Source organism: Bidens hawaiensis, unplaced genomic scaffold, assembly GCF_021521415.1.
Source record: "Bidens hawaiensis isolate Kalapana, Puna unplaced genomic scaffold, B.hawaiensis_p1.1 tig00033491_1, whole genome shotgun sequence".
Lineage (NCBI taxonomy): Eukaryota > Viridiplantae > Streptophyta > Magnoliopsida > Asterales > Asteraceae > Bidens > Bidens hawaiensis.
In genome coordinates this window covers 23,294-34,773 of record NW_027495737.1, presented here as the reverse complement: position 1 = coordinate 34,773, position 11,480 = coordinate 23,294, and the positions used below count along the sequence as shown (strand labels likewise).

The window sequence follows — 11,480 nt, the reverse complement described above, 5'->3', positions numbered from 1 at the left end:
ACAAAAGAGAAACCAGATCAACACACTCAAAACCAACTCAGTCAAAGCAGCACATCTAATCAAGCATATAATATAAGGGTCAACATACAATTTCTACAAACAAAGGGCCAACATTCAAGTTTATGGTAGTTACATAATAAACTATTACTCATAAGTCATATCGTATCAAATACCACAACATAAAGGTATCTATATTATGTAGTCAAAGTATTATGATCCAGTAGCGAAGGATTATTAGACATAAAACATGCATACGGTTAATACCTGTCAGATTCATGAAGCAAGATCCAATTAAGAATGATCCTGCACCATGTGGTTAACATGAAACACCCCTTCATTGTCCTTGTGCACATCAGCCTTGAATTTCTCTTCTTTGTCATTCCTTTTTACCTTCAACAGGATATCATATTTTGCCAATCCTTCCGCAGTCTGTCACATTCAAATTAACGACTTAATTTAGGTTACACTATTATCTTTCATATGTCAAAAGTTGCATACCTCTGTTTTAGCATGAATTACTTCTAGCAATTCATAAGGATATAACGAATTAGACCTCTGCTGCAGTGTTTTGATGATATGATTTGCAGCATCCTGCACCGCAATATCCTCAACAGGCACCGACTGATAACCCGAGCCACCGCCGTCTGGTTTCAAAACATTAAACTTTATACTGTCAAGAAACTGAATTTGGCTAACAGTTTGACAAGAATGAGTAACTACCTGTTTGAACTTCATGTTCAGAGTTGGGTTCACCGGTATGAATAAATTCTTGCAGTTCCTTAAAGTTCAACCATGGCTTTACCCAAACTTTGGCCTGGTATATTTTCTTATTTCCCTCATGATCATCAACCTCCAGTGTAAGATGATGCAAAGTGCCTGCAACCACTTGCTCTTGCACCTTAACCACCCTTGCCAACTTCAGCATTTTATTCTGATGAAAATGAATAACTTTTACTAAATTGATGACATCTTGAATTAATAATCTTTTTTTAATTGCTAAGATGTTACGAATACCTGAAGATTAATGTTCTCTTTACATTGTTTATAAATCATATCATGAAGTAATAAATAAATAAATAAGTAAAGTGATCAAAAATTTTGCTTAGATTTTGAGGTTTCACCTACAAACTGTCCTATCTAACAACCTTTCTCAGATCCCTCGTTTTACAGTTGAATTTGTCTTAATCCTAAATTTATTACTTTCAACGCCAACACCAATGGCATATATCTGTAAAACCGTATAACATTCGTCATACCTCTAATTCACAACCTTTAGTTTCAAGAATATGATTTGTGGGAACTGAATTTTAATATATAAGGGCCATATACTGATGCATATGAAGGAACACAAATACAGTTGCATTGATGATTCCACCTTCACTGCCTGAATAAACAGGCAAATGTTATACATTTTATACATAACATATTATATTGGTTAGGCTATCCTACACAGTCTCTTAAAGCTATAAAGGGTATAGATACAATAGATCGCAAAATATAACACACTGATGAGTAATAATAATATAACACAATATCGAAGAAAAAAGACACAATGACAAAAATAAACAAAAAACAAAATGATAAATATAATACCACAATGATCTTAACAAAAATTCTAAAATTTACAAGCTAGAAATCGAAAAGCAAAAACCTAAAATCTAATATCGTAGATTTCGACGAGACGGTTCTAATGTTGCTAGTTTGAGTTCAATCGGAGTCCGTTTGATACCCTTCCTATGACTTCTCACTTTTAGAAGACTGTATTTTAACCTAACCCACATAATATATATTATCTTTTTTTTAGAATGACGAATTTCTTTTTTGTGTTTGGGCCACCGCACTCTCCATTTTGGAGAGCCCCGTTGCCACACTCTAGCTAGACTATGTAGTCTTAACCGGGCCACGCTGGCTTCAGAGTTTGGCTTGGGCGTTCCCCCAGGAAACCATACTACCGGCTGCCAATTGACAGTCGTTGTGATGCCACAATAACAAAACTCTGACGTAACCTCACAAGGCCTAGCTCAAATTCTTCATTGCCAATATCCACCCAAAGTGACACAAGTGGGGATCGAACTTGGGTCTCCATTATAGAACCCAAGCAAGCATTCCTACCACTTGTCAAGCTCGAGTTAGCTCAAATTCTTCATTGCCAATATCCACCCAACGAGTTAGTTATTATATATGAAATTATGAAAAAAAAAATAATTACATAACATATATTATATAATTATATTTTCCATAATTTGATATATAATAATAATTATTATCATAAAATTATATATTTTATTAAATAAAAATTATACAAATAATTGGCTCCTTTACGCTCGTGAGCCGGCTCGAGCTTCACTTTTCTAGCTCCACTTTTCTAGCTCAGACTCAGGCTCATTTATTAAACAAGCTTAGTTTTAGGCTCGATCTCAGACCGGACCAGAGCTCGTATAATCTCGAGACTCAACTCAAGCTACCAATTAACCCTAATTTTGCGATCCAATTAACCGTAAATCACCAATCTCCACAAAATAAACGAATTAAATCAACATAAACAAACACAAAACGGAACAGATCTGAAACAACCTCTTTTTTGTTATGTTCATCGACGGCAAAACGAGCGAGGTCGTCGGAGTTGGAAGACGATGAGTCTTGCAGGCTTCCGGCAGGAGTGTGATCTGCCATTGAATTCAACAACAGCGATGATGATGAGGCTACGACTAGTAGCAGCAGAAGTTGGAGAATTTGATGATTGTAGCGTTGGATTTGCATCTTCGGTTTATTGGTTTTTGATTTGGTGAGATTCGTGATTGTGACGTGAGTGAGTTCATGTTATTCTTCTGGTTCATCTGACGGTGAACGTGGAGCGTACACGTGTCATGTACAGTACACGTTGGTATCAATTCGTGAAAACTTGCCAGCTTACCTATCGCTCGTCCGAATGCATGATAGTAACTAATGAATGTCAAATGTTCACATAATCTATCTATTATCATCACCTTGATATCGTAGAAACTAACTACTATGAGCAAAAATCAAGCGTGAGGCACATAAAACATCAAATATCTTCTTTACTACTTGACCATTAACTCATTGTCGATCTAAAATAGTGTTCAAGTAGTGATAACCTTTTCTTTCAGAGTGGTTAGGTAAGTTAATTCTTTTATTTTATGCTTTGATTAAATTACAATTTTGTTATGTTCTATATCTTAAGTATGTCAAAAATATAAGTACTTTTAGAGTGAACTGTGGTTTTTGTCATGGGTTAGTATAATTATGTGGTTTTAATCAAATAGTTTCAAATTTGTGATTTTCGTTCTTATGGTTTCATTTCACTTGCAATTAAATCCGATCCTACTAAACCCGTTAAGTCTGGTCGTTAAACCTATCAGCGTGCCCCTCGCGCGATGGGCATTTTTGTTCTCTTTTTCCTGAATACACCCCAACCTCTCACGTGAGAAGCTTGCGAATTAGAGCTGAGGTTTATTTGGAAGGGGGATGAAAAACTGCCCCTCACTTAAACGACCAGCTTTAACGAGGTCAGTGTGATCAGGTTTAAGTGCAAGCGAAATGAAACCACAAGGATGAAAATCACAAATTTGAAACTATTGGACAAAAATCGCATATTTGGACAAACCACATAGACAAAAACCGCAGTTTACTTGTACTTTTATGTTTAAAAAAGGCTGTAGCTTTCGTCCTTTCCACTATCGGTCACCGCCACAGTCAACCACCACTCTACAAACAACCGCCGGCTATGGCTACCACCGTCTCAGCAAAAACAATAACACAAGGGGAACTCATGATTTTGTAAAAACAAGCACATAATCAATAAGACAAACTTTTGATCAAATTTGGGTGGTTGATGAAAAACTATATTGTTGTGTTGTTTGGTGAATCTAGTTTAGATTTCGATAAAGAAGAAAAAACAATCTTGTAGCAAGATATAAATTTTCAAGGTAAATCTAAACATCTCTCTTGTATTATTTTTAGTTGTGTGATCTTGGGCCCTGAAATGATTATAAGTTTGACTAGGAACATTTAAACATCCTAATAATAAGATATTAGCATCTATATGTGTAGAAATTTAGATTTTCACACTAATAGGCGGTTTCGACTTTTTTAGTCTTTCTTTTTATTGTATACTTCAAATCTCATGCCCACTCACCGACTCAAAAACCTTTATGGAGCTAAAACTCTAATCCTCCCTCGAAAGATCGGGTATCAGAAGTTGGTGCTATTCTTTTTCATACATATAAGACGTTCATAGAACATGTGTTTGTTTTAGTATCATCATTATACATTTTTATTGAGTGATGTATTATATAAACTTTTGACCTTGTGAATTCAACGTTAATGACTTATACATAACACATTAACACATATGGTAAACCATTTTTTTTGGGTTGTATTTGAAAGTCACCTTGTCCAGTTTACACACTCAAAACGCTCCTCTAGTCAAAGAAGAGGTGAACCCTCACGCCAACGCTTCCCTCCCCATCTCTATCAATTACGACAGCATGATGCAAAGGGTTGTCGCTCAGGGTGGACAAGGATCAAGAAATCAAAGATTGACTATATTCAATAAAAGGTCGACAAATATATGAACAAAGGTGAAAAGAGAGAGATGTTAATCATCAACGGTAGATACGAAATGCGACAACAAAATATGCACCCTTATTTCTTACCAAAAGATTATATGTTCGTTATCATTTTTGTCATATTAGAACAAAGTTTAAAAGTTTATTCATTTGTATATGTATAAACTAATAAAAGGGTAACCCAAGATATGATAGGTGATGTACAACATACAACAGTACAATATAATAACTTCATTAATGTGTTAACAAGCAACCACACATGGCCTGTCTTGACCCAAACTCACCATAGTTGTTTACTTTATCAAATTTGAAATGCATTTTGGATAAGAGTTAATGGCCATTTTTGTCCCTGTGGTTTACTACTTTCGCCACTTTAGTCCAAAATTTTTAATTTTGTCAATTTAGTCATCATAGTTTTAAATATTAGCCAATTACGTCCCATCCGTCTAACGGCATCCAGCTATGCCGTTAGTTTAAGGGTATTTTTGTCTTTCTCCTTTTAATTTTGAGTTAATGGTCATTTTAGTCCCTGTGGTTTGATATCTTTGCCAATTCAGTCCAAAGTTTAAAAATTTGTCAATTTAATGTTCAGTTTAATTCAGTTTTTTTTATTTTTTATGTTTTTTGTTTATAACCCTGAAGAGCATAATTCAAGCCCAAAACCATCGAGGAACCTCAAATAATGGTATGCATTTACTCTGTTGACAACAGTAATCATACCCCCCCTTATATTTAGTTTCTAGACATTTCCTAAAATCTTCTCCATGGTGGAATTCAATGAGAAAGTGGTCAAGGTAATTCTCTGAAACCGAATTATATAGAAAAAACTAAAAATTGTTTTGTTGATTAATGTATAATAGTTGATTACGACCCAGATTTTCGTTATGATATGTTAATATCTAAACCCTAAATATTATGCATTCATCAAAGAAACGATTTTTAGTTTTTTCCGTACAATTCGGTTTCACAGAATTGCTTTGACCACTTTACCATTGAATTCCACCATGGGGGAGAGTTTAGGAACCGTCTAGAAACTAAATACGAGAGGAGCGGGTATGATTACTGTTGTCGACAGAGTAAATGCAGACTTGTTTTGGGCTTGGATAATGCTCTCTAGGGTTATAGAAAAAAAACTGACTTAAATTGACAAAATTTCAAACTTTGGACTGAATTGGCAAAAGTATCAAACCATAGGGACGAAAATGACCAATAACTCAAAATAAAAAGGAGAAAGACAAAAATACCCTTGAACTAACGGCATAGCTGGATGCCGTTAGACGGATAGGACGTAATTGGCTAATATTTAAAACTATGAGGACTATATTGACAAAAATACAAATTTTGGACTGAAGTGGCGAAAGTAGTAAACCACAGGGACGAAAATGACTATTAACTTTTTGGATAATAAAACTTTTATATAATACAACTCCCATATATATAAACATAAACTTGGCCGATAAGCCGGTGATGGAATGATAAGAGAGGTATTTGATGTTTTATGTGACCCATGTTTGATTTCTGCTATCGTCATTTAGTTTATGCTGCACCAGGTAATGATGAGAGACTATGCGAGTAAGTGCATTTAGCCGGTGGGCAATTTGAATGATTCATTGGTCGTTAATTTTTTTTTATCGTAAACTTAAACTTAAACATATCATGTGACCCAGGTTCGATTTCTGCCCCTGTCATTTAGTTTCTGCAACACTAGGTGATTATGAAAGGCTAAGCAAGAAGGTGACGTTCACCAGTTGGATCCTTAAACTGAACGAGTTTTATCTCACTGCAATGCCGTGCCTTCGGTGATTGTTCACTGGTTAAAGTTTTTCCTGGACCGAAACACGAGTACATACCAATATGATGAATTTAAACCAATAACCTATTTGAAAGACTCGTTGGCCCGTTAAAAAAATATTATATAATATAATTAACAAGTCTGGTGCCGCGAGCTCCGATCGGACCCCTTTGCGACACCCTATTGGTAGTATATATTTATTTTTGCTTTTTTTCTGTATTTGTTTTGTTTTAGTTTCGGCCGTAATTAACGTAATGAAAACCTACCGAATGTGAATTTTGTTTTTGTTATTTTTTATTATTTTGTTATAGTTACAGTGCGTGCCGAGCGCGACGTAAACCGACCGAATTCGCGTAAACTCACCGCGCTTTGTTTTCGTTCCAGTACCGTAATGAAAACCGACCAAATGCTTATTTTTGTTTTTTAGTTCCAATACCGTAACAAACATGACGAAAACCGACTGAATTCGCGTTGACTCAATCGCCTCAACAACCAGATCAATAACGATCGGGTTTTACAAATGATCGAGTTTAACGACCGACGCCACTCCTTTAGTTCACCCCTATTTTTATAATTTTTTTGTTTAAGTTCCGATATAATAACACAGTTAACTGAAACCGATCTTACCGTATCAACACTTGTGTCTTACCAGTTCGTGTTTAAACATAACATATCATAATTACTAAACACACCATGCTACCATTATTTATATAAAAATCTCATACTTCAAGAAACTAGTAATGAGTAGGTTACCCTGAAACCGACCCCACGTTTCTCGTTTCTCACAAACCAGAAATAAAGGTGGTCTTGGGGCAAAGAAATCGTTGATTATGTTGTGTGAATTAGCCGCAAACACCCACCACGTGCGAACCTCTTTGACCCCTTGATTCTTGCAGCTATTTTAGGGTTCAATTTTTGGAATCTTGTGGTGGGTAGGTTATATACTTATATAGTTATTATTATATCACAACATTAATAATAATAAGAATAATAACAGCTGCTGCAAGTGGGTGGTTGACCTAAAGTTTTAATTTTTATAAGTGGGTCTTGGTTTTCTTGGATGATTGATTGATGCTGCATTTGGGGTTAGTGTAATTTGATTGAAAATTAGGGTTTTTGGAGGTCAATTTGGGGTTTTTTGATACTTGAAGTGGGACATTGGGTGGCAAGAATGGCTTGTATGAAGCTGGGATCTAAAGCAGATGCTTTCCAGAAGCAAGGGCAAGCTTGGTATGCTGTCTAATCTTTGTAAAATCTACCATTTTTGTTGATCTGTTGAATGCATATTGATATAACTAATTATATATTTATATATGTATTTGTGTATATATATGCATCTATATCCATTATAGGTGTTTTTCTAGTTTAGCATCAAATTTGTGTTATTGAAAGGCTTTAAATTGTTGTTGTTGTTGTTATTATTATTATTGTTATTATTATTTTATTTTTACTTTTTTTTATAATGATTGAGGGTCTAAATCAATGTTGAGTGAAGAAAGCTATGCGTTTGACCTCAAAAGTCAAAGTGAGATTTTGTTATGTCATAAGAGTTTGTTGAATTGAAGGGTGTTTTTCTAAAGTTTACATCATAATCTTGCAGCTCTGTATTGTGCTTTTCAAAATTTAAAGAACTTGTTTTATCAATAGAGTTTAAAAGTAATGATTTTGACCTCAAAAGTCAAAAGGGTACATCTGTTCTTGTCTTCTCTCCCAACAGAAAGTTAGTGGAATTAAAGTTTCTTTTTCAAACTTATACATTTTGCAGTTGTAAATGTAGTATAGTTATCACCGTGTTCTTCAGTAATTAAGAACCTGTGTTGATTTTGAAGATTAAAAGTTATATGTTTGACTTATAAAGTCAAAAGAATTTTTAAGAAGTCATGTTGATATTGAAGTTAAAGTCAACACTGGACCTCTAAAGTTCGAAATGTATATACGCTTTGACTTTTCATAGACCGATGACTATAAGATGCTTTGCTACATCATGTTTCTACTTTTGATTTCTTTTCGCAATCGATCTATTTATGAGTTATTATTTGCTATCCATGACTTATTCTTCTTGTTGTGGTATTTATATTGTCAAGATGAATTTGTGATATTATTTATATTTTGAATGAATTTGTGCCTTTATTACTCATCCACTTATTTGTTTGAATATGATTATTGTTGTAGGTTTTGCACAACCGGTCTTCCAAGTGATATTGTCGTTGAAGTGGAGGATATGTCTTTCCATCTCCATAAGGTAAACTTGACTGTTTCTTCTGCTCTCTGTTAGTCGTTATACTTTGACTTTGGCCGTCAAAGTAACACTTTCTATTTTAAATTTGATACACAAGTCTTTGAATAATAAACAAAAATTAGTAGCCATCAGAAAGTTCACTAAGTGCATAAATCACAAAAAATGAGAAATTATCATTATTAGTCAATGACAATTTGACTTTAAAAAGATCAAAACAAGAGTATTGAAAAACTTATTTATTTATTTATTTTCAGTTTCCTTTGCTATCAAGAAGTGGAGTTATGGAAAAACTGATAGCAGATGCATCCGAGAAAGGAGACGCAAATTGTACAATAAGCCTCAAAGACATTCCTGGTGGGGCCAAAACATTCGAACTCGTTGCTAAATTTTGTTACGGTGTAAAACACGAAATAACCCCCTCAAACGTAGTACATCTTCGGTGTGCAGCCGAGCATCTAGAAATGACTGAACAATATGGCGAAGATAACTTAATTTCCCAAACTGAAATCTTTTTCAATCAAGTCGTTCTTAAAAACTGGAAAGATTCGTTAAAATCCCTTCAAGCATGCGCCGATGAAAAGATTTTCCCTCACGCCGAAGCTCTCAACATTACAAAACGGTGTATAGAGTCGTTAGCGGTCAAGGCGAGCACCGACCCAAATTTGTTCGGTTGGCCCGTGGTTGACCACGGCGGGCCCATGCAGAGCCCGGGAGGTAGTTTGTTGTGGAACGGTATAAGCACCGGGGCACGACCTATAAACCTAAGTTCGGATTGGTGGTTTGATGACGTGTCATCTTTGTCTTTACCTCTTTACAAAAGGTTGATTTTGGCAATGGAAGCTCGCGGGATTAAACAAGAAACAATCGCAGGTTCTCTCGAGTATTATGCAAAGAAGTATTTACCCTGGTTAAGTCGACGTAAAAATGCACAGATGGGCCCCGCCATTGACCCGCCACCGGAAGAAGACCAAAAGATTTTACTCGAGGAAATCGACCATTTACTTCCAATGCAAAAGGGGCTCGTTTCAACTAAGTTTTTGTTCGGGCTTTTACGGACCGCGCTGATTCTTCGGGCCGACCCGTCTTGCGTGCTGAATTTGGAGAAAAGAATTGGGATGCAACTTGATCAGGCGACCCTTGAAGATTTATTAATGCCGAGCTTTTCTTATTCAATGGAGACTTTGTATAACATTGAGTGCGTGCTGCGGATGGTTGAGCATTTTATGGCTATTGATCAGGCAACGGGTGGTGCGTCTCCTTGTTCTATTGAGGATGAACGGTTGTTGGGCTCACCGTCTTTGACACCTGTCACCATGGTGGCTAAGCTAATTGACGGTTTTTTGGCGGAAGTTGCACCTGATGTTAATTTAAAGCTTCCAAAGTTTATGTCTCTCGCTGAGGCTGTTCCAGAGTATGCTAGACCGATGGATGATGGCTTGTATCGTGCAATTGACATTTATTTGAAGGTAACAAACTTATGATAGGAAAACGAGACAATATTAGTAAATTATTTTATAAAATAGATATGCTTAAAAAATATATTGATACAACAGTAATGTATATTTTTCAATAAAAGTGATCTAGGAGGGATGAGTCGATACGTCTTGAAACGGGTTGGGTTGACCTGAAAAACATATAAATGGACTATTTTACCCTTGAAGTTATTCTTTTACCATCGTTGTTACCACTTAAGGGTAAAATAGTCCATTCACATGAAATTGTTGTCTATAACAAAAAAAACTTTAGTTTAAAAACTTGCCATAAATTTTTTTTTTTACAATTTTCATAGGAGATAGATAGTACATTGACTGCATTACTCATCTGTTAACATTACAAGACATGCATTTCGAAGGGTATAACGGTCCATTCTAATTCTTGTTAATTTCACAAACGCAGTCTCATCCCTGGCTAGCAGAATCGGATAAAGAACAACTCTGCAGACTCATGGATTGCCAAAAACTCTCATTAGAAGCATGCACACACGCGGCACAAAACGAACGATTACCATTAAGAATCATAGTCCAAGTTCTTTTCTTTGAGCAGTTGCAGCTCAGAACCTCCATAGCCGGTTGTTTCTTGGTCTCCGACAATCTTGCAGACGGGTCACGACAGTTCAGAAGCGGGCTAGGCGCAGCCTCACAAGAGGGCGGTTGGAACACGGCTGTGAGAGAGAATCAAGTTTTGAAAGTTGGTATGGATAGCATGCGAATGAGGGTGTCCGAGCTTGAAAAAGAGTGTTCCGACATGAAACAGGAGATTGAGAAACTGGGTCGGGTTAAGGGCGGAAGTGGCGGTGCTTGGAGTAGCATGTCAAAGAAGTTTGGGTTCAAACTCAAGTCTCAAATGTGTAGTGCACAAGAGGGAAGTGTTAGCAAGCAAGAGAATAATGCAAGTGGGAAGCTTGTAAAGAGTAGAGGGAAGAAGCAAAAGCACAAGAAAGATTTGTCTTGGGAAGGATAAAATTGGAAAATAAAATGTTGAGTTTGAAAAATATTTGTATGTTTATTAGCCCTTGTTTATTGTTTTTTGACTTTAAATGTTTTGTGGTCAAAAGTATGTTCTAAGAAGACTTACGAGCTTAGAGGTAAAAAGTATATTTGTTTGGTTTTTGTGTTACTTTCATCAAATTATTTATCTGAGGTAAAATTTCAACTTCCAAATTTTTTTATTTTACAATTTTATTATACGAAATCCAAAAACTTGTTAAATGATCATTCCATATAATATTAATAAAATTATAAAGTGGGAGATGGAGATTTCGTATATAGAATATAGTTAACTTAAAATTACAAAGGGTCCAAAGGTTAAAGCTATATAAATTAATTTTTAGAAGCTCAAATTGTTTATAACTCATCTATCT

The 11,480-nt window shown here is 35.5% G+C and overlaps 2 protein-coding genes across 3 annotated transcripts; one reads left to right on the top strand and one right to left on the bottom strand.

Moving 5' to 3' along the window:
• Positions 1 to 75: 75 nt before the first annotated feature.
• On the bottom strand, positions 76 to 2,816 carry LOC143584921 (cysteine proteinase inhibitor 12-like). The gene is made up of 4 exons (XM_077066841.1): positions 2,575 to 2,816; positions 721 to 931; positions 499 to 644; positions 76 to 429 (listed from the first exon to the last, which is right to left on the bottom strand). The coding sequence occupies exons 1-4, from the start codon at positions 2,758 to 2,760 to the stop codon at positions 292 to 294; spliced, it is 681 nt and encodes a 226-aa protein (XP_076922956.1). The 5' UTR covers positions 2,761 to 2,816; the 3' UTR covers positions 76 to 291.
• Positions 2,817 to 7,533: 4,717 nt separating this feature from the next.
• Positions 7,534 to 11,166, top strand: LOC143584920 (BTB/POZ domain-containing protein At1g30440-like). Of its 2 annotated transcripts, none has more exons than XM_077066840.1 (4): positions 7,534 to 7,611; positions 8,554 to 8,623; positions 8,875 to 10,086; positions 10,664 to 11,166. In XM_077066840.1, exons 1-4 carry the CDS (start codon positions 7,553 to 7,555, stop codon positions 11,078 to 11,080), a joined length of 1,758 nt encoding a protein of 585 aa, XP_076922955.1. In that variant the 5' UTR covers positions 7,534 to 7,552; the 3' UTR covers positions 11,081 to 11,166. The 2 variants fall into 2 exon arrangements, with proteins under 2 accessions (XP_076922955.1, XP_076922954.1); XM_077066839.1 differs by having other exon boundaries at positions 10,517 to 11,166.
• The last annotated feature ends 314 nt before the right edge of the window (positions 11,167 to 11,480 follow it).